General features: G+C 31.7%; 1 protein-coding gene and 2 pseudogenes across 6 annotated transcripts in view; 1 reads left to right on the top strand and 2 right to left on the bottom strand.

The window, feature by feature from the left end:
• LOC145265512 (uncharacterized) overlaps positions 1-23,698 on the top strand; it is a 141,063-nt gene that overhangs the window by 102,985 nt on the left and 14,380 nt on the right. For 2 of the 6 annotated variants that reach the window (XM_080121413.1, XM_080121414.1), the window contains exon 3: positions 5,467-5,586. In XM_080121413.1, coding sequence (XP_079977539.1) covers positions 5,467-5,586 — 120 coding nt within the window. Of the gene's footprint in view, positions 1-2,515; positions 2,633-5,466; positions 5,587-14,313; positions 14,416-23,698 lie in introns of all 6 variants that reach the window. The other 4 variants (XM_080121415.1, XM_080121416.1, XM_080121417.1 and 1 more) reach the window with 2 other exon arrangements.
• Positions 7,847-7,963, bottom strand: LOC145265916 (5S ribosomal RNA; annotated as a pseudogene).
• Positions 13,933-14,049, bottom strand: LOC145265792 (5S ribosomal RNA; annotated as a pseudogene).

Genomic DNA, 23,698 nt, shown 5'->3' with positions numbered 1-23,698 from the left:
ACTTAAGGGGGCGGTTTATCAGGAATTTGTTTGTTTCCAAATCCAGTATCAACAAATATTTGTCGAGCCATCGTGTGAATTAATCGTAGTTCTCAATACTTTCATAGTGCTATTCCATCATCTAATGACAATGTCACTAAAATCCTATCCTTGAGCGGCCTTTTGGCCTTGGCAAGTGATGAATACGCAGCATTAAAGCAAAATCTATCTGGTTTGAATGATACCAGATGCACGCATGTTGCGTTTGCAAACGTCTGTGAAGCGTAGGCGTGGACGAGCTTTCTTGGGTTTGCACAGCTGAAGTTCATTGGGATAACCTTTACGGAGATGGTCCCAACGTCCGCCTCGTTCTGAGTCCGGGGAGAGGCCGTCTGACGTAGGCGGTGTCGAGGCAGAAAATTACCCTTTCAATAAAGTGCCCAGTTGTTAACTTTAGAAGAAAAAAACCCGTTCCAATAATCAGAATTTTTATTTTTTTATTTTAAATAGTTCAAATAATTAGAATTTAAAAAAATAAACAGTTCAAATTTTTGATAATTCAACAGTTCAAATAATTGGAATGTTACAAAATAAACAGTTCAAATAATTAGAATTTTACAAAATAAACAGTTCAAATAATTAGAATTTTTGATAATTGAACAGTTCAAATAATTGGAATGTTACAAAATAAACAGTTCAAATAATTGGAATGTTACAAAATAAACAGTTCAAATAATTGGAATGTTACAAAATAAACAGTTCAAATAATTAGAATTTTTGAAAATTCAACAGTTCAAATAATTAGAATATAAAAAAAAATAAATAAACAGTTCAAATCCATGCTGAAGGGGTTTTAGGGTTAGGGTAATTTTCGGCCTCGACACCACCTACGTCAGACGGCCTCTCCCCGAATTCAGAACGAGGCGGACATCGGGACCATCTCCGTAAAGGATAACGGTTCATTGTACATGAGGGCTATGGGAATGCGTGTGTTGTCCATTCTGTAGACGTGGTCCACCCATCGCAAACGTCGATTACGGAAAAGGGTGTACATGAAGGTTATGCCTGCTTTGGCTAGCACATCGTCTTCTTTGTGACCTTGCCAGGTCAAAAAATAGTATTAAAGAAAACTGTGTTTATTCTTATTAAGCCGTAGGTTTGGTAGGAACATCCAGTTGTAAAAGGGCGCGGGCGCGCGTATACAAATACATGCGAAATGTCGTCACCGGGTAAAAATAGGACTATCAAAAAGAAGGAGAAAGAGCACGTTAGCGAAAACGATCACGTTAGAGATGTGGATTACATTCGAGAGCACGTTCGAGAAGACGATTACGTGAGAGGCGCACCAGACGTAACGAGAAGTCACGCGTGGCGGGAGAATGACGAAATAAGTATTGTTGTACAATAAAAAATTTTTTTAAAAAAGCGAGTTGAAGTTCTTTTCTATTCTTTGTTAGCTTTGCGACTGAGGCAACAACGTGTTGGTTCCCGGAGAACGTTATGCAGCTCCTAAAGGAAATAGGCCCTGTCGGTGGTGCATTAGAATACGCCGACTGCCCCCCTGCAGAGGGTAAAAGTCCCTCAATGGGGGTCCGGGATATGACCTTAAACTATATCCAGTGGTGAGGCCCCAGCTTGTGGGCTTTGGGGAGTGTGGAGTCACCCTTTAATTACCATTGCTCCCAGGTCCACTCTGACCCGGAGTGGTAGTACCCGTTAGCGTCCCAACAATTGGTTAAATAGAAACCGACGTGAAAACAACAAATATATTCTATTAAAAAGATTTTCTTCAAAATCTTTGGATCCGGCATTAAATAACCCGAAAAGGGTTGATATGCCGTAAAACAAAAACAACCAACCAACCAACCTAAAGGAAATAATACTATTGCCATATAGAGAATTCTTTCTTGCCTTGATAGTTTTGAAAAAATCGACTCCACAGTCTAGTGAAATTTTTTTTTTTCTTCCCTGAAAAAGAGACGTTGCGAATATTTTTCTACTCAACCGATATTTCCATAGCAGCTGCCTAATACAGCTTCAAGGCCGCCGTTCTACATCTTTCCCTAAATAAAAAATTCTGCAAGAACTTGTCTTGCTACCAACATTGCAAAGAACTCTTTCATCCTTCGGGTACATAAAAAGTAAATCAAGCTTTCATGACCAAAGTCACTAGAACCCTATCCTTGAGTGGCCTTTGGCCTTGGTAAGTGGTGAATACGCAGCATTAAAGCAAACCCACTCTGTTTGTTCCCTGTTTTTTCCCGGTGTGCTCATGAGGAAAGCGTCTTCATGACCAACCGGTTGCTCGCCTTGCGTCTCACAAACTGGCTTCACTTCCAATTGCCTATTTCAAAAGCACTCTTTCCCCCTCTCTCACACAAAAAATCACGTGATTTTGTGCGACTAATCATTTTTATCCGACCTTCCATACGCCCGCCCCCACCCCTCTTCGCATAATGATCTCACACTTTTCCAACGCGCGTTGCTAGATCCTCGTCCGAATCTAAACCGATTGTCCCATCTCCGTGGTTTGCAGATTGAAACGACAGACTGGAGATCTTCGAACAGCTGAGTTACGGGCTTGGTTGGCTCTGGCTGGGAATACACCCGCCTGTAATCAGGTAGCCTGTGGACTTGTTGATATAGAGCAGAGGTACAGTACAGCAAACGAGAAAAGTAAAAAAAAATAAAAATACCCCCCCCCCCAAAAAAAAAACCCTTTAACCCAAATTAAAGACAACTTGCAACATATTTCATTGAATAGATTGTGAAACTTTCCAGTAGTTATATGATAATTAAATAGTAGTAAGTAGTTTGCTTGAAGCATTGTGTATAATATATATATATATATATATATGTATATATGTATGTATGTATATATATATATATATATATACATATATATATATATATATATATATATATATAGTTGATTTTTTTAACGATAATACGGTTATAAGCGTCTCCAACGTTGGAGATCTTGGAAAATATTTTTCCTCAGAAAATCGCCTATATTTTTTCGGACGTACACAATATATATATATATATATATATATATATATATATATATATATATATATATATATATATATATATATATATATATAAATGTTTTTTATGGTACAAAATTTCATTAAAGTTTTTAAAAGGATAAGTGGAGTCTTAGAATTTTGGGGAAGATCGATGCAGGAGAAAAAAATAGACACTAAAAATAGTCAAATAGTCTTTTGACTATTTTTAGTGTCAATTTTTTTCGTTCCTGCATCGATCTTCCCGAAAATTCGAATGATTCCACTCATCCTTTTAAGAACCGTGATATATATATATATATATATATATATATATATATATATATATATATATATATATATATAAACAAATATTATTTATCGATCATGTTGCTTATAAAACAATAATAACAATAATCAACGGTTTCGCGATTCTACAGTGACGAACGGTTGAACCGCGAAGCACAGTAATCGTAGATTATTGCTCCATAAGTAAAACAATAAATAAGATTTGTTTATATATATATATATATATATATATATATATATATATATATATATATATATATATATATATATATATATATATACACACACATACATATATATATTGGCTAAAAAACAGCATATATATATATATATGTATTGGCTAAAAACATCAATTCCTTCACTCTCATATATATATATTGGCTAAAAACATCATTCATATATATATATATATATATATATATATATATATATATATATATATATATATATATATATATTGGATAAAAACATCAATTCATTCACTCTCAACTGGGAACTTTTCTACATAGAGACGTTTCTTTTTTCGTCGATATTTTCGAAAGTCATCCCCTCTTTTCGATTGACTAGCCTTGATTTAAATCTACGTCACTGCCTGCCTACTAACTTTTTTTTTTGGCTCAATGCACATCTCCAAACAATTGACGGTGTGTACCCCGTTTAGTAATATATTATTTATGACAAAACTATGTGAGAAAATTTGTGAAAGTCATTCTATCTAAGGATATATATATATATATATATAAACTGTATTTATAGAAATGTAAAAGATATTTAAAATTATTTCCGCATAAGTATTTATTAAATAATTTAAAAAATATATATTTATAGAAATGCAAACTATGAAAGGTTAAATTACTTTTTTGAAATAAAATATTTTCCTATGAATATATTTTAAATATTAATAAAATATTTATAAAAATGTAAAAAGTTTAATAATGAAAAAAAAAATTTTTCCCAAAATAAAACAGGAAGAGTTTCCGATATGGTTCGTATTTCGTCTCATGCTCATTGACTTCCATGAGTTAAATCGAGTCAATCAACGGCGTCTTAACTTTGGGCACTAAATTTTTTGGATCAACCTATATGAGAAAATATCTTTAAAAAATTCTATATGAGAAAATATCTTTAAAAAATTCCGGTAGAAATCCTTAAGAAGAACGGATGGTGACGGAGAGTGCGACGAAAAATAATTGCTTGTATTTTGTTTGTAAGGTACAATATAATTATAATAATTCATGTAAAGTATTTTATCACTCATTTTGAGGATCTTTGTGGAATTGTCAAAACAAACTATCTGGTATGAATTACAGTCTATTCAAAGAAATACCACCTTTTCCTTTCATCTTAATATATACATATATTTTTAAATATATATATATATATATATATATATATATATATATAAGCATTTATGTATGTATATATATATATATATATATAAATTTAAAGAAATACCGCCTTTTCCTTGCATCTTAATATATATATATATATATATATATATATATATATAAGCATTTATGTATATATATATATGTGTGTGTGTATATGCGTCATTGTGTTGTATTCGTTCGTGTTTCTGTATCTTTGTTTAAAGCGATGTAATGTTTGTATAACGTGTGTATTTATATGAATGAAAATGTCCTAAATAATAAACCAAGCTTTGCAAAATCGAAAGAGAACCGAATCAAGACACGGTGCTCGATATCTTATCGTATAGAGCTAGCCCAATAGTAAATTATACTTAGCTTAACATTTTATGGCTATCTAACGACATGTTGTACCAGATGTTAAACATTAGTTAAGCCTATTTCATATGATCGGTAATTCTGTGAAACTGCAGGAAAACGTTAAGCTAAGTACAATTTATCATATATATATATATATATATATATATATATATATATATATATATATATATATATATATATATATATATATATATAGTTACAGTTATGCACAATCAGTTGAAAATCTGCCATGATGCTTGGAATCGATCGCTACTAACTGAATGTCTCTGGGCGTTTTATTTCTCCCGAGTAGACACATCACTCGTGAAGCATTTGAACACAGTATTTTGTCTTTGTTTCAATGTTGTTGTGATTATGTATTGTGACCGTAGATGTTGTTAATGGTGTCCGTCGATATTGCATGTTATTTTAACTGTTTACAGATTAAAACGTCAGACAGGCGATTTAAAAGCGGCAGCGTACCAAGCTTGGTTGGCCCTTGGCCGAACTTTGCCAACAGATTGTCCCGAGATCGCTTGTGGCGTGGTCGATGTTGAAGCCAGGTACAGTAAAGAGCAAGTGAAAGGTGGCTGGCTTCACTCTCTCTACACAACTTCGCGCTCTTTCTTTATACGTTACTTTCTCTCTACTTCTGTGCTCACTCTTTAATTGCTACCGTCTTTAAGCTGAACCCCTATCTACTATGTATTTTTCTATGCCTATCTTAGTCTAGTTTTTTTTTCTATTTCTCTCTTGCTTTCTCTTTCTTTCTCTCTGTCTCTGTCCCTCTCTCTGTATATATATATATATATATATATATATATATATATATATAGTGCAAAATTTTGTAGAAAATTCAAAGACTCACGTTTTAGATACATTGAGCTTAATTAAAAATTAACAGTGACTGTTTTTTAAAATAACAATCTAGACTCGTTAAACGAAAACGGTATACATTGAAATTAACGATATTTCAAAAACAAACTTATATATATATATATATATATATATATATATATATATATATATATATATATATATATATATATATAAAGTTTGTTTTTGGAATATCGTTAATGTATACCGTTTTCGTTTAACGGGTCTAGATTGTTATATATATATATATATATATATATATATATATATATATATATATATGTAGTCTTGGAAGGTTTTAAACCTTTAAAGCTATATTAAAAATAAAGTCCTATGTTGAGAAACGATTTTGCTAATTAGTAAATTAATCACCAATCCTATATTATTTTATCGGGTGTTTACTGAGAAACCGTTTCGGGAATTTATAAACAAAACAGTATATTAAATCCTGGCTCCCCAGCAGTATTGGTCTAACATCATCCCCTTAAGAAGCATGAACAAAACCGTTCCAAGATATCGGATCTAGTTTCTGGCACCAGAATATATGGTCTAACTTAATCTTGTTTAAAAAAAAAGAGAGTCTTCTATACCTCTGTCATCTGACTTTGCCCTTTCGCCCCAACAAAGATATGTCATACATGACGTCATTCGCTATGACGTCTGTTTGACATCAACTTTTATGATGTCGTATATGGCTTATATTGTAAACAAATAAAACAAACAAACAGGAATACGATTTTATTATAAATACGAGGTTCATTCAATAAGTGTCCAGACGTACGGGCACTTTTATTGATAGTAAACACATAATACTCTCGTCCCCTTCGAAGTAATCTCCTCCAGCTGTAATTAATGCACTTGGTGTGCCGTTCCAACAACTTCTGGAATATCCCATGGAACTCTTCTTGTGTGAGAGTATCAATAAACCTCGACGCAGCCTCTTTCATTTCCATGATTGTCTAATAATGACAGTCTGTAAGGTTTTACTTGAGCTTAGGGAATAACCAAAATGTCACAGTAAGCAAGGGATGGACTATAGGGAGGATGAGGAACTGTCTTGATATCCATGACAACGTCTTCTTTCCTGATCCTCTCTGAAGCATCTTTGAGGCAAACTTTGCACAAGTCTCCCACATCTTCAGTTCATCGCGAATAATTGTTTATACAGTTCTCACACTGACAATAAACTGTGCACTTATTGTCTCTATAGACACACGGCGGTTTTTATCCATGAAATTCTTTATTTGGCCAATCAACTCCAGTGTTCTGACTTTCTTACACCTCCCACACCTCCCTCGCTGTCTCCCTGTCTTCCTTGATTTTCCTATGCCACTCAAGAACTGATGATCAATTCTTGCAATATGGTCCAAAACAATCTGAAGTATTCTATACGTTTTTGTGGCATTTTTTCCAAGAATTTTATAGCTTAACGTTTTTCTAATGTGTCCTCACGCTCAGATTGCTATTTTGAATCTAACCAGCTGTGACGATCAGGCTTTAGCAGGGTGTATTCCAATTCCTTCTGTAGCTGTTCATTTGAATCTGAACTCATAAAAAAATGGTCATTTATTTCATAAGATATATAGCAATAAGATACTGAATTTTCGAGAGTCTATGACAATTTTAAATGCAAATACAAAAACATCTGGTATCTTGTATCTTCAACATTTGGACCACTTACGTTTAGCAATAGTTTCTTTTGTTTGTTTAATTCATAATGATCAGTTAATTAGTTTAAGACTTTACATATAAACATATAAAAAAGCCTCCTTCAGTTTTTGACAGCGGCAGATATCCCACCGTAGGGGTGCCTGTGCATGAAATTTTTGTGTCAGGAGGTTCGCAATCTCCAACCACACCTCTCCTGGGTCAACATTGTTAAATACCAGTGTCGAGTGAAGTGTATGTACAGGACGACTGGAAACAAATGCCGAGATAAGTGGAGAGCACATACAGCGCCTAGAATTCCCAAATGGTTACCCATCTGGTACTAACCAGGCTCAACGTTGCTTAACTTTGGTGATTTGACGAGAACCGGTGTGTCAACGCGATTATGCTGTATATACAAACATATAAAAGATACTTAAATCATTCGGTCTGTGATTTTCCATGAATATTTTTTCCTTCTCTTTTTTCTCTTTATTTATCTTTCTTTCCTTTCTTTTCTTTCTGTAGTTGTTTGCCTTTTCTTCCTTTTTCTTTGTGGTTGTTTTTTTTTTTAAATATCTTTTTTCTTTCTTGATATAGATTTCTCTTTGTGTGTCAAGCCGGTCTACTTAGTATAACCCTGTCCTTTATTTTATTTTTTTTCTCCCTCTCTTCTTTTCTATGTACGTATTCACTTCACTCTGTTTCTCTCTTTCTTCTCATTTTCCCTCGACTCCTATCTTCGTCTCCTTCCGTTCTTTCATTCTCCTTCCTTCTCACTATCGCTGCGCGAGCTTCCTGCGTCCCGTAATTAATTGTCGTCACGTGACCGGATCATCCGTCGCCTTCCTCACAGAGATATGTCGAGGAGGGCGCACACACCCAGAAAAGCAAAGAAAGGGAAGAGGCAAAGAGAAAGGTGAGCATTTTAAGGAATGTTAACGATTTCGCACACATTGTTAACGTTTTGCAACGTTAAACAAAGTTCGCACCTAGTCTTTTATGTAAACGCGCAATTTTGCACATATGCGTTTTAGTCAGTGTGTTAGAGAATGGATAGAGAGAGATAAAGAGAGAGAGAGAGAGAGGAGGGAGAGTGTGAATTACAGTGTAGACACGTTGACAGGAAGTTATGATCAGCTGATTGGATTGCGCGTGAGTCATGTGATCAGGTTAGCAGAATCGAGGAGATTTGGTTGGGACTTGGAAGAGAGCGGACGGCTTCGCCTTTGTCTCCTTCCTTTTGCTGGAGGGGGACGAACGCTGACGTGGTAGAAATAAGACCTACAACAAAGGCAAAATTCACTTTCCAATCTTCTGGGAACAAACTGGAAGGTGAATAAAAAAAAACTATAGAACCAATTTCTTGTCTTGGTGTGAAATAAATCTTCGTCCCCAAAAACAGGTATCAATCTCCCTGCCAGACGAGAATTTCCAGATGGACCAACAAAATGGCAGAAGGTATGTTCAAATGACATGTCACACACATATTCACACTTAACAGCATATGAACATATGTAATAGAAAGACCACTAGACGATCAAATACAACACATTAACTCTGATAAGATAAACAAACAATCAATCTTTTATAAATAGACACGTTTTAATATATCATCTCCATTCCAATTTCAACGAATATACAAACGCTCATTTTATGATACGACAACGTAACAAGTGAGCGATTAGGTGACAAGATAAATCAAATAAAGTCTCTTTTAAATATACGTGCGCGATCGCTAGTCTTCATCGTCGCTTTTCTATACATTGGCCGGGATCCTCTTTTGGTTCTTGATCTTTCATTTAACTTCAGGCGTATCTAACCCTGCGTGGAAACTCAAGAGAGACTTGCTGAGATTTCAAAAGTTTTATTGGTGAGAAAGGTTTGCTCAGGGAAGAGAGACCCATACGTGTTTAATTAATTGTTTACTTAATTTGTTTTGTTAACTTAATCTTGAAGAGAAGAATTGAGAGACGCAGATGGGCAGACATAAATTTATATGGGATCTTTTCCTGCCTCTTTCTGATTTGATGGATAACCTTATCAATTTGTGGCATCATTCACCTCGAAGAAGTCTTGAAGTAAAGATGAAAGGTTGATGAGCATATCATTTGGTTTCTTCCTTTTTCATCTCTCCTGCGCATCAGAGTATTATTTCTATAATTTTCATCATATATATATATATATATATATATATATATATACTCGGGTTTTTTTTATATTCAAAAGTAATGGACTAATGAATTCAACGAGGTTGTTAGATAGTGCTCAATAAAAAGAGCTGATAATACTTGTTTATTGTTATATAAACATGCTCACATCCCGCTGCTACAAATAGCCACTTGTTTCAATCAAACAACAGATATCATCAGGCAGCGACTTGACTATTCAAAAGTTCAATGAATAAGCCGTTATTCATTGAACTTTTGAATAGTCAAGTCGCTGCCTGATGATATCTGTTGTTTGATTGAAACAAGTGGCTATTTGTAGCAGCGGGATGTGAGCATGTTTATATAACAATAAACAAGTATATATATATATATATATATATATATATATATATATATATATATATATATATATATATATATAAAGAGGGAAATTATAAATCAAGTTTTCATGGGAGGAAACATAACAAAATCACGTTAATATGTACAATCGTTTCGGAAACGATATCCTTTTATTCATTCGATATTTACAAATAAAACCATCGAGAAATGAGTAAAATATTTCTGGATGTCGTCTCTTCATCAGCATATTCCGATGAGGAGACGATATGTTATGTTTTCTCGTATGAAAACTTGATTGATTATTTCACACACTTTCTATATATAGCTCTAGGTAATTACATCTATTGAGCTTATCATAACTGGAATACCCAGAACACAGCACCTTTAAATGTATTTTACTGAGACTTTGCACTTTGCTCATTTAGACCCTGTCCGTTACGCTCTAATATATATATATATATATATATATATATATATATATATATATATATATATATATATATATATATATATATATGAACAAATGATCAATAAAACATATTAAAAGACATCTTGAAAAAGGGTTAAAAACATATTTAATTTTAAAAAAGGAAGCACAAGATAAGTGGATAGTCCTTAATCTGCTTATCTTGTGCTTCCTTTTTTAAAATTAAATATGTTTTGAGCTCTTTTTCAAGATGTCTTTTAACATGTTTTACTAATCATTTGTTCATATTATAAGCTCTATTTCCTTTTCGGTTTTATTGAGCTTTTACATCTGGTTGAGATTACTTTACTTGTAAATATTAACTCTTTAATATTTATAATATATTTTAAGTTTACCATATTGATTACCTTGGTAAACTTATTGTAATTTATATATATATATATATATATATATATATATATATATATATATATATATATATATATATACACTCTCTCTCTCTCTCTCTCTCTCTCTCTATATATATATATATATATATATATATATATATATATATATATATTAGAGTGTAACAGACATGGTCTAAATGAGCAAAGTCTCAGTAAAGTTTAAAGGTGCTGTGTTCTGAGTTTTACAGTTACAGTTATGATAAGCTCAATAGATGTAATTACCTAGAGCTATATATATATATATATATATATATATATATATATATATATATATATGTGTGTGTATATATATTTAATAAATATTAAAAATTATATTCATACCTACGGATACTAGAGCTTCATGCTTAAGCAATCGTCAGTTTAGGAAGTGACAATTACTCCCAGAGGAGATTCAGAGATTCGAAACAGATCGCAAAGTCGACTTTGTAGGCTAACATTGTACTCGTATGTTTCCAACAAAAAACAAATGAATTAAGGGAAATTAAGTACCTATAAATGCTGGACATGCACAGTAAACAGTCAAAGAGTATTCAACAATAAGAAGTCGGAATACTGTATTTCGATTTTTTTCGGTGTGTGACCTGTAAGACCGTGTATAAGGAGTTAAAACACCGAAATAAATATTTAAAAACGTTTCCACACAATAAATTCTACAAGTTGGTTAAGAATTTCATTCTAATGCGTTTGCTATAAATTATTTGATGCTTTATTTTATTTAAATATTTTGTTTACCTGTTCTGGACTGTAAACATTACATGACTTTTTGCATAATTGGAGACATTTCGCTAAGCGCTCACTTTATTCTTTCTCGATCGCCTTCCATTTCTCTTGTAATAACGTCCGCTGTCTCAAATAACCGTTTTTCATTTGAACGTTTCTTCTATGTGCTTCAATGTTTGCGCGATTTTCATTTCATCGACAGGAAGAAATGAATTTTTAGACCCGTTTCTAAAAAGATGGCGTCCTTTTGTGAAACATGTTGTCTTAATTTATTCGTTATTAATTAATTGACAGCCATTTTGTTTCTAGGAAAAAGGTAATAATACGTTTTAATTATTTTCTAGAATAATGATAACTTTTCTTTCAGAAAACTAATTGCTATTTTTAAATTGTATTTCAGCTTGAATCAACTTTTAAATTTACAATCGTAGAGCTTAGTGTTAGATTTAGCATGAGGTATTTATATTTAAGAAATTAGTTAAGTATAAAAACGTTGACTTATTCATATTTAAGTAGTTAGTTAACTATTATTACATAGGCTTATTTATATTGAAGCAACTAGTTAAGTATTATTATGTCGCTGTATTTATATTTAAGAAAATTAGTTAACTATTATAATTATTAATTGTCATGGCGCGAATAGTAATATATCCAAAAATTAGTGAAAACGATTAGGTAGAAAAATAATTATTAATTAAAAAAGAAATATGTGAAATTAATCGAATTCGATCGATTTTCTTAACATAAAAAAGAATAATTGTCTGTATTTTTGAGATGAGGTGTTCTCATTTATTGAGATTGTCGGACTGACTTCCTCATCTTGGTTGTTATAGTCACAACGCCTAGTGACATATGGCCGAGTGGTCCTAGACGTTGTATCAAAGTTTACAGTTACCCAAAGGTGCTGAGTTCAATCATGAACGAAGGCAGTGAAAAGTAACATTCAAAACAGAGAGTCAGCAATTATGTCCCAGAGCCTAGCTAGAGTCCGAACACGGTACCCCCGTAATAATAATAAAGGGTTGGGTTAGAGACTCCTGACAAACGGTTCCCTAGTTCGATACAAGACACCTGATGAAGGCCAGAGGGCAAAACGGCCGAAACGTTGTGACTATAACAACCAAGATGAGGAAGTCAGTCCGACAATCTCAATAAATAAAAAAGAGACTAGATAAATTCGGTTAAAACGGAGTTACTTCCCATTTTGCTTGCGTCACGTGACGCACCGCATTTCAAACTGTCGGACACTTTTCTTTCCCTACATACATAACAATTATCCAAAACTGCTTTTCATCAATAATTGCATTTCTTCCTTATTGTTTTTCGCAATTTTTGGATGTGTTACTATTTGTGCCATGGCGATTACGTAGGTGCCATTTGTTTAACTTAAAATTCAATATTTTCATTTTCCAACTTCGTTCGTATAATATAGAACCACCGAAATAGAAATTCGGAATCTTGCTTAATTGTCGTCTAATGACTATAGATCAGTTCAATGCAAATCTGAAGCAGTTGAATATTCAAATCGGAGATTGTGTCCATATTATTTTCGTAAAATCTTTGAAAATTACTCCGGAGAAACTGAAATTTGGGGAATATTTATTAATTTATATTCATTGTTAAACACGCAGAAAAAATGGCGTCACCTGTAATTTTACGCTACGCTTTCATCTTATTTTTACTTTCTGAGCATAATCACGTTGATACAACGGTTCCCTTTAGATCACCGAAGTTAAGCAACGTTGAGGTTGGTCGGTACTAAAATGGGGTACCATTTGAAAATTCCAAGTGCTGGATATGCTCTCTGCTTATCTCGGCATTGTTTACAGTCGTCTTGGACTTCTTCTTGCCGGTAGACTCAAGCAGTGCCGATTCAGGAGAGATGCGGTTGGAGATTGTGCAAATCTTGCCTCGCAATTATACGCGCAACCATCTCTTACAGGGGTCATCCACTGTCTTTCTAGACTGAACAGAGATCTTTAGTAACCTCCTTAGCAAAAAAGAAAAAAAATTAAACTAAATATATCCCATGTTAGAACACTTTACGCCTAGCCGCGCCGCTGTGTTCTTGATGATCGGTTAATTATTTTATGATTGAATAACGGCTTCCTCTAGTCTTGACAGACTATGGATACCCACTGTAAGGGTGCCTGCGTGTGAAATTTTTGTGGCAAGTGGTGCGCAATCACCAACAACACCTCTCCTGAGTCGACATTGTTACACACCAGTGGCAAGAGGAGGATAAAGACGACCGGAAACAATGCCGAGATAAGCGGAGAGTACATACAGCGCCTAGAATTCCCAAATGGTCACCCATCTGGTACTAGCTAGGCTCAACATTGCTTAACATCGGTGATCGAACATGAACCGGTGTGTCAACGTGATTATACCGTACTTATGATTGAATGTGCGCACAAATATATGAACTCATAAATGAAGCTAAGTTTATGATAAGAGATATACAAGAGATACGCTCGATCATGTGATTCCTCGACTCAAAACATAAGATAGGAAGTAATTAAGGTTAGGGTTAAGGGTTAAGGGTTAGGGCTCTATTTTGATAATGTTATTGTCTTGATTTCCATAAAGAAAACACGTGAGTCATCTTCATGATATTTTCTCTTTCTCTTTTTTGATAAAAATGTCTTGTAACTTCCGCAGCACCTTTAAGCGTACATCCTCAGACCAGAGGATCGCCGAACTTCAAGCGCTAATCGCCCTAAGCAACACAATCGGTCATGGACAAGTCAATCCAGAAGAAATGTACGTATTGTCACCGTGACCCTCAGGGTTGCTGACCTAAAAAAATTGCCGTCTTCCCTGTTGGTACATCACGTCCAAATCTACACGTCCAAATCTACGCGTCCAAATCTACACGTCCACGTGGTTTCATTCGTTCAAGGTTTTTCTTGGCTGGTTTTGTACCTGTGAATTGTTTATTTTTTCTTTCTTCAAACTAGAAGACTGCTAGTAACGTCATATTACGTCATATTACGTCATACATACGTCATACATACGTCACGTCCGTCATGTCCAAAACTTGTTCAAACTTCTTCAAATATGTTTGTGCATGAGATTTATATTTAAGCAATGTCATATTACGTCATATTTACGTCTCATCCATAATTACGTAATCGTTAAATATGGAGCAAAAGCTGACTATATATATATATGTATATATATAACTATTTACTATAATTATTATTAAATACCTACAGACACTAGTGTTTCAACCTTTCGGGAATCTTCAGTGCAGGGTGTCACGATTAAGATCAGTCGATAGATTTGAACCGGGCGACAGAAGCCACCTCTGGCTCCATTAGCAAGGACCATATTCATTCGGCAAGCAGAAAGAGAGAGTGAGAGAGAGAAACACTACACAGGAGTGACCACAGTCCAATAAAACAGTAAAAAAATTGAACATTCCAATGAATAGTAGACACACGTTTCCACCTCTTGGAAACATTTCAAATGAACTACGAATCCAACACATTTTGAAAATAATTTCTGAAGAGGACGCTTTACAGAACGTCTGAAACGCGTTAAAACCGATTTCAATGATTTAAAAACATTATCACAATGATCTAAACATAATTCTCAATGAAAAACCAAGACACGGAATAATAAAATAATGTTAAAAAATACACATTGTTGGTAACCAACCCCTTATTTAAATATACATCTTTCTTTCGTTGGAATTTCTTAACCCATTTTATATATATATATATATATATATATAGTAAGTTATAAAATATATGGCGATTAAGCTACACTGAATATTCCGCATTTCATCCACTCTAGGACTCTTCAAGGTGCATAAGCCTGAAGAGCCCTAGAGTGGATGAAACGCGGAATATTCAGTGTAGCTTAATCGCCATATATATTTTATAATTTACTAACTAGCTCTACCTACGTATTGAGCACTTTTAAAGTAAATACTTAAAGTTTACACATAAATCTATACTTTCGTATATTAATTTTATGTGAGTAAATTAAGTAGTTATATATATATATATATATATATATATATATATATATATATATATATATATATATATATATACTTGAATGCCTTAGGATTACAGATTGTATAATACCGTAGAACTAAAATCCAAATAAATATTAGTATCTATACTTATAAGACAATCCAAAGTTATTCAAAGAACCGTCCAAAAGATTCTTCCAAATTGAAAATAATGGATTACTACATATGCATGACTTGGATCTTCAAAGATTTTATCCTCCAGCCTTGAATATGCTTTAAAAAAAACGCCCGAATTTCATTCTGGTATATATCAGTATTCATATCTTTGGATTTTACAACTATTCTTGCAACTTCATTTATTTAACCATGGATGATCCTTTTTACGCTATTATTTCAAATTTAATGTCCAATTTATGTGTTAATAAGCAACATATTTAATTTACCCATATCTATTTCACTAACAACATTTCCTCCGATGAAATTTGCCATTCTTTTAAAATCTATGGATTAAGAAAAAATCATTAAAAATTATTTGCACTTCTTTGTCAAACAATAATTTTGTTGTGATTCTACGTAATTTAATGCAGAATTTCCGTATATATATATATATATATATATATATATATATATATATATATATATATATATATATATATATATATATATACAGGAATTTACATTTACATCGGTAGTCGGTACTGACGGTTTCAAGCCCGGTAGTTGAGGACTGCTCTTAATGTCCGCCTCAGGCTCTCTTCAGCCGACTCTCATCTGTCTTTAACCGGAACCGGAACTCTATATATGCACACCATAATTTTTATTTATTTATTTATTTATTTTATCCTTTATATATATATTTTTTTTTATGCTACTTAAAAAATACATAAAAAATACAAATATATATATATATATATATATATATATATATATATATATATATATATATATATAAAGGATAAAATAAATAAATAAATAAATAAATAAATAAAAATTATGGTGTGCATATATAGAGTTCCGATTCCGGTTAAAGACAGATGAGAGTCGGCTGAAGAGAGCCTGAGGCGGACATTAAGAGCAGTCCTCAACTACCGGGCTTGAAACCGTCGGTACCGACTACCGATATAAATGTAAATTCCTGTATATATTATACAAAAACTATATTGCTCTTATTTCGAGAAAGGCTTTTTCCCTAATAATAGAGCACTGTATGGAATTTCTTTTTCTACAAAAAAGTACAAGTATATATATATATATATATATATATATATATATATATATATATATATATATATATATATATATACTGATTGTCCTTTATTTACTACATTATTATGGATTTTCCAGCATTGTCCGAGATGAAGTACTTTCAGGATTTAATTTTTCTTTATGTGTTTACATAGTTTAAAAACTTTTACAGGAAATAAATACAATTTTAGTTGGTAAAAAATACAGCACATTAATATTCTTCAAGTAAAATATGTGTTATTCCCTATTCTGACTTAGATTTTATGGTCATAATATGGAAAAATATCATATTACACGTGTAACAGAGCCGCTGATGCTGGGGAAAAGCAGCAACCATATGCAAATGACCAAGCAGGCTGTGTGATATGACGTAACAGCAGAGATAAAAAAAAAAAAAGAAGCGGTGTTCGATAAATGGTGTTCGAGATGTGACGAAACCAATACGGGTTCGAGACATGTGGGTGAAGTCACCGTAGAGACAAGAAGTCACACGTGGCCGGAGAAGGAGAAATGAAGTGTTTAAATATCCAGAAAAAAAGTGCGTTGTTGGAAATACCAGATATAATAGCTGTTGTTAAAAAAAAAAAGAAAAAAAAGTGCGTCAAGCTTTTTCTTTCTTTTGTTTCCTTGCGACGGAGTCTACAATGTGTTTGGTCCGTTAAAATGTAACGATGCCGCTAAAAAAGGTGTACAGCATTACACACGTTGTTTGTGTGGGATAAAGTAATTAAAAAATGATTTTGTATATTACAGTTGTCCTCATAATAAGATAAAGTGAGGATACTAAAAAGAGCTCTCGGTTGGTTTCAATAAAAAGCTGGGCAATGTTGGAAGAAAAAAGAAAAAAGAATAAATCGCGAATTTGAGCTTTTGTACTTTTTACTGCTCATCAGTGTATTCTCCGAGGCAATACTCCCTCTTGACCTCTTGACCTCTTGTCTACTTCGATAGAAAGACTAGCATATAAAGTTCTGTGTAGTGATGTGATACAACTTTGTTTTGTCAATCGTTTGTATTTTTTCGAATATGTTAGCGTATCTTTTTTGGTTTCAGTTCAACTCTTTTCATGATATGTTTTCTTTTTTTTTGTGGCCGTAACTGTCTTTTGATTCGTTTTTCAGGTGTAATTATATGTATAATGACACATGATTGTATGTTTATTAAAAAAAAACGAAAAAAAAAAACAATAACGCACTCGAAGAGTACACATCTCCACCAACATTTACCAAAATCAAAACGATAACAATGATAAAATAATTTACCAAGAAATGCAAACACACACACTTCCAGCTGTACAGAACTTTTCGGCACAAAATTGCTGCGGGACACTAAAAGTTGCCGCCATATATAAGCGTTTAGAAATGATAATCTATTTTTCTTTCTGTCCAGTAAGGTTTACAATATAGATATACACTTAACAACCCTTTCTTGCACGCAATTCATTGCGCTTTTTCATCTTATACATTCAGCTATTTTATTGAAATGAAAATAGAACAGTACAAAATAAAAACGAATTTATAAAAAAACTTGATGTAAAATTATAAAGTAATTAAAAAGCTAAATCTATTAGACTGCACTTTATCTTATTCGTAAACTAGCAGGCGTGAGGACTGAAATTGCCCTCTGGTAAAATATATTAATATATTTTAATTAATGCAGATTTCGTAATTATTATTGCAGAGATAATTCTCTATTATATATATATATATATATATATATATATATATATATATATATATATATATATATATATATATATATGATTAGTGTTTTGGGGAAAAGAAATTCAGCAGAGTGCTCAATTAAAAGAAAAATCCGAAATATAAGAGCGTATTTATATTTTGTGTACAGAAAGTTGCTAGATGAGATAAGTCATTAGTACCGTCACGAGACGAGTATTGGCTGAAGAGAGTTTGATATAGATATCTTAAACGGTCCTAACTATCGGGCTTGAAACCGACGGTACCAATGACTTGTCTCATCTAACAACTTTCTGTACACAATATATATATATATATGTAATTTTCAGAATATGAAAGATTATATAATTTTTATTATATATGTTTATCATTTATATAATAACAATAAATAAATATTATATATATATATACACACACACACACATATATATATATGCATATATATATATATATAATATTTATTTATTTAAAAAAAATATTTTTAAAACACTAATCTACGGACATGCATGTTTCGAGGATTCTACCTATCATCACCGTAGCTCGACTGTGTCTCTCTGGGAATCGAACCCCGGACCATGTGTATTATAGTCCGGTGCGTTTAAACATTATGCCACGAAATACTAGACAAATTTACCAGTCACCCAGCAGTAATTTCCAAAGTAAAAACATACTTGGGTGCCATCAGCTAGAATCTGGACTGGGATAATTTTTATTTTTTCCATCTCGGGATACAAGAGTATCCCTTTTGGGTAGTTAGATTTCCTCACGTTATACATGGACCTTTCTGTCTGAGTTTACCTTCACGGGAGCAAATAAATAAAATGAAATATACACGTGGTTATTTTGGTGGAAATATGTGCTCTCTCTGTGCCTTTGTTTTTGTTTCATTAAATGTTTGTGACATTTCTCACTACAGTTACTTGTTTATTATAATATGTATTTATTTTCTGAGTAAGACTGTCAAATGTTTCTTTGTTTAATCAGATATTCAACTGCAATGTTATGATAAATATGTTATATCCTTAAATTTCCGGCCCTGCCGGTGGGGCATTAGAATACGCCGACTGCCCCCCCCCCTGCAGAGGGTAAAAGTCCCTCAATGGGGGTCCTGGATATGACCTTAAACTATATCCAGTGGTGAGGCCCCAGCTTGTGGGGTTTGGGGAGTATGGAGCCACCCTTAATTACCATTGCTCCCAGGTCCACTCTGACCCGGAGTGGTAGTACTTGTTAGGGTCCCAACTATGGGTTAAATACAAACCGATATGAAAACAACAAATATATTCTATTAAAAAAATTTTTTCTTTCGAATCTTTGGAATCGGCATTAAATAACCCGAAAAGGGTTGATATGCCGTAAAACAAAAACAACCAACCAACCTTAAATTTCACAATTTTGATTTAATGTTCTTTTTTATTTTTTTGTGTTGTTTTCTTTTCTTTTTTAATTTTCTTTTTCTTTTTAATTTACGTTTCTCTTTTCTTTTCTATTAGTTCATTATTTCTTTTTCTTCTTTCGTCTCCCTTTTTTCTTTCTTTCTTTTTCTTATTTCCCATCATCAAACCTGTTAAGTAATTTATGTTTATTTCCGTTTTCACAAACAGATTTCATGTTCACTTTTAATATGTTTTTGTTTAAGATTATTTTTTATCAGAAAATTATTACCGTATTTTAATATATAAAACATAAAATTGTAAAAACTTATAATACTATATGTCAGAAGAATGTTTTATTTGGTTAAATGTATTCGAAGCCGACGCTACGAATGTTTTTTGATTGTTCGAAAATACGAACACCTAATCCGAATAGCGACTGTGTTGAATGTTAATTTTATTTCTAACTGCAGATATTCCGTTATTCTGTTAAATTAATAATTAAATGTGAACATTTAAGTAAATTTTTTAGTCAAACGTAGTATGTATAAAAGTTATTGCATTTAAGAAGACGAAAAATTTTTCGGTGGCATGTGGTTATGCATGAATATGAAAAAGAAACACCCGGTGATTGTAGGTTATGTGGGGGGATTAAATTTAAAGACGATAAAATATTTTCTACTAACTATGTGGGGTTACATATATGAGAGAGTGAGCCGAAGCGGATAAATTATAATATTTATTAAATGTATTAGTATTAGCTGAGTGTGAAAGTTTTCATAGGAATTGTTTTCCTATGGTGTCGAAGATGAGAGCGAATAAATCGCTTCTAATTTATTAATATAGAGATAAATTATAATTACACTGATTAAAAATATTTTGAAAATATTTTCTTAGCACATGTTTTGCGTTTCACGTATTTTTTGTATGTTTTTATTATTCGGGGAGGAAAATTATTTTTGATAGTATTGCAATATTTTGAAAATATTGACATTATGCAAAATTTCAGAGAAAAAAGTTTTGAAATATGTGTAAAATATTTTTAAAATCGATAAAATGTTTTTAATAATTTCGATCATCGAAATGTAGATATTATAAGTGACAATAACAATTAATTAAATAAAAACATCTTAGAAATTCTCGTTATGCTTTTTTAAATCTTAACTGTCTATTTGGTTGTTTTACGTTCTTGTATGTTAACTTGATCATTATCAAATATTTATTGTTGCCTGTTTTATATTTGTTATTTATTAACAGATTGAAATGTTTTTTTTAGATTTAAAGTGTACTACAATTTTATTTGTGAATATGTCAAATATTTATGTCTATATGTATATATTTTACAAAACTGACAGAAAACTTATTAATAAAATTATTAAGTTATTAATATAATTTAAAAAAAGTAAAGATTAAAAATTCTTGTTAAAATTATGATTAATGTTAAAAAATACTGATGATTGTGTAGAAGTTGTTTTGACAAAATTGTAATGCTTTGTGTTTAGTTAAGTATAATGCATTTTAATTGTGTTTTAATTGCATTCATATTTTAGTAGTGTTGGAAAAAATAAATAAGGAATGAAAATATTAAATTTAAAAATAAAATAAGCCATATAAAATGAAAATAATAATTTTACGACTTTGAAGAAAATAACCTGAAAAAAATAGCATATTGTTAATTTACTTTTATAGACCTTTAATTGTTTGTAATGATTTTTATCTTTTTAATAGATTTGACTTGTGTCTAAATGGCATTCTATTTGTTTTGATAACTGTGTTTGATAAACTTTAATTGTTTTAATATGTTTAAATTGTGTATAATAGATTTTAATCGTTCAATGAATGTTAATTGTGTTTAATATATTTTAATTGTATTTAATAGATTTTAATTGTTTTAATGGATATTTTAATTGTGTTTAATAAGTTTTTACTGTTTTCATATATTTTAATTGTCTTTATTGTAATTGTTTTAATGAATGTTAATTGTGCTCAATATATTTTAATTGTGTTTAATAGATTTTAATTGTTTTAATGGATATTTTAATTGTGTTTAATAAGTTTTTACTGTTTTCATATATTCTTATTGTCTTTATTGTAATTGTTTCAATGAATGTTAATTGTGCTCAATATATTTTACTTGTGTTTAATAGATTTTAATTGTTTTAGTAAATGTTAATTGTGCTTAATATATTGTTTAATAAGTTTTATTGTTTCAATACATTTTAATTGTGATCCATATATTTTAATTATGCTTAATATATTTTAATCAGGCTAAATATATTTTCATTGGGCTAAATATATATTAATTGGACTAAATATATACTAATACATATTATATGTTAAGAATTTTAATTGATTTTAATTTTTGTGTTAATTTTTTTTGTTTGTGCAATTTAAATATTTTATTGAAAATGACTCCATTGCTCTCCATAAATTTTTACATACAAAACTTAAATATTTCTATCAAATTCCAAATTTAAAAAATAGCAAAGATGATAAAATCTTTATTCCTTTGTTTAATTGTCTTTGTTTCTGTACACATATTTTAATATTGAAATTCATTGTTTTTAATGCGTTTTAATGAACTTTGGTATATTTTAATGGGATTTGTTTGACTGTTGCTAATTATAATACTGTTAAAAAATTATTGTTTCATTGTTTTCGTATGTTATTGCTGATAAAAGTGTGTTTGAATTTAACTAAGATAATTGCTTATCATAAATTAATTGTTTTCACAACCTACACATACATTCACGGCTGATAATTTACTTCGTTTTATTTATCTACAGAGTTAAAAGATGTAAGATTGTTTATCTAATACCATGAGATCGTAACATTTAATGCTACTAAGACTAAGCTTCTTTCCCTTAACAACTACAAAAAGAAACTCAATTACCGATTGCAATGACTAATACTAACCCTACCTGATTGTTCATCATTCAAACTCCACGGCTTAACATTCACATGCAACATGAATTGGAACAAATACATTGAGGACATTGCTAAGGCTGCTGCAAACAATCTAATATGTCCCGCACTTTCGACCAACCTCCAACCTCTGTACCATCACTGCAGTGTAGCATCCCCGTGCTTGTTTTACACTTACCTTAATTCGAAGGCGCTCTGATTAGCTTGTAGCATTTATGCCCCCTCGACGTACATACTCTCGACTAACTCAACAAGCAGCAAAATCCCACCCTTCACTGTTAAGGTAGCTAGACGCAGAAGTTTAAATATACTGTGAAGAAAAATCTCGCTTATCTCGCTGCTCAACTCCCCACAGTCCTCTATTAGACATGATCCCAAATAGCAGCTCATACGTTTCAAGTGGCAACATGTTGACCATCGATATTTTATACAAATGAACATTTTATCTGTTCCATATATATATATATATATATATATATATATATATATATATATATATATATATATATATATATATATACTAGCAAATGTGCCCGGCGTTGTCCGGTATTAGACAAAACGTTAAATTTCTTTAAAAGATGAAGTAAAATAAAACGGAAAGAAACTTGGACCTGTGCAAGCGAGTATTTTTTAAACAGTTCACTTCTTGCAAGTAAAAAAAAAAAAAAGAAGAAAAATACTCGACCTGAGATCGAAACCAAAACCTAAATGCAGTGCGTCAATTACGATAATAATTGGACCAGCTTGCTACCTTGTTTAAAAAGTGATTTCAAACCTACTCATTCATAACATAAGGAAATTGTCATGTGAACAAGTCG

This window comes from Euprymna scolopes, chromosome 40 (genome assembly GCF_053919585.1).
Source record: "Euprymna scolopes isolate OS-2025 chromosome 40, ASM5391958v1, whole genome shotgun sequence".
In the NCBI taxonomy this organism is placed as follows: Eukaryota; Metazoa; Mollusca; class Cephalopoda; order Sepiida; family Sepiolidae; genus Euprymna; species Euprymna scolopes.
Note: the sequence above shows the minus strand (reverse complement) of the source record. Positions and strands in the feature narration are given on the sequence as shown.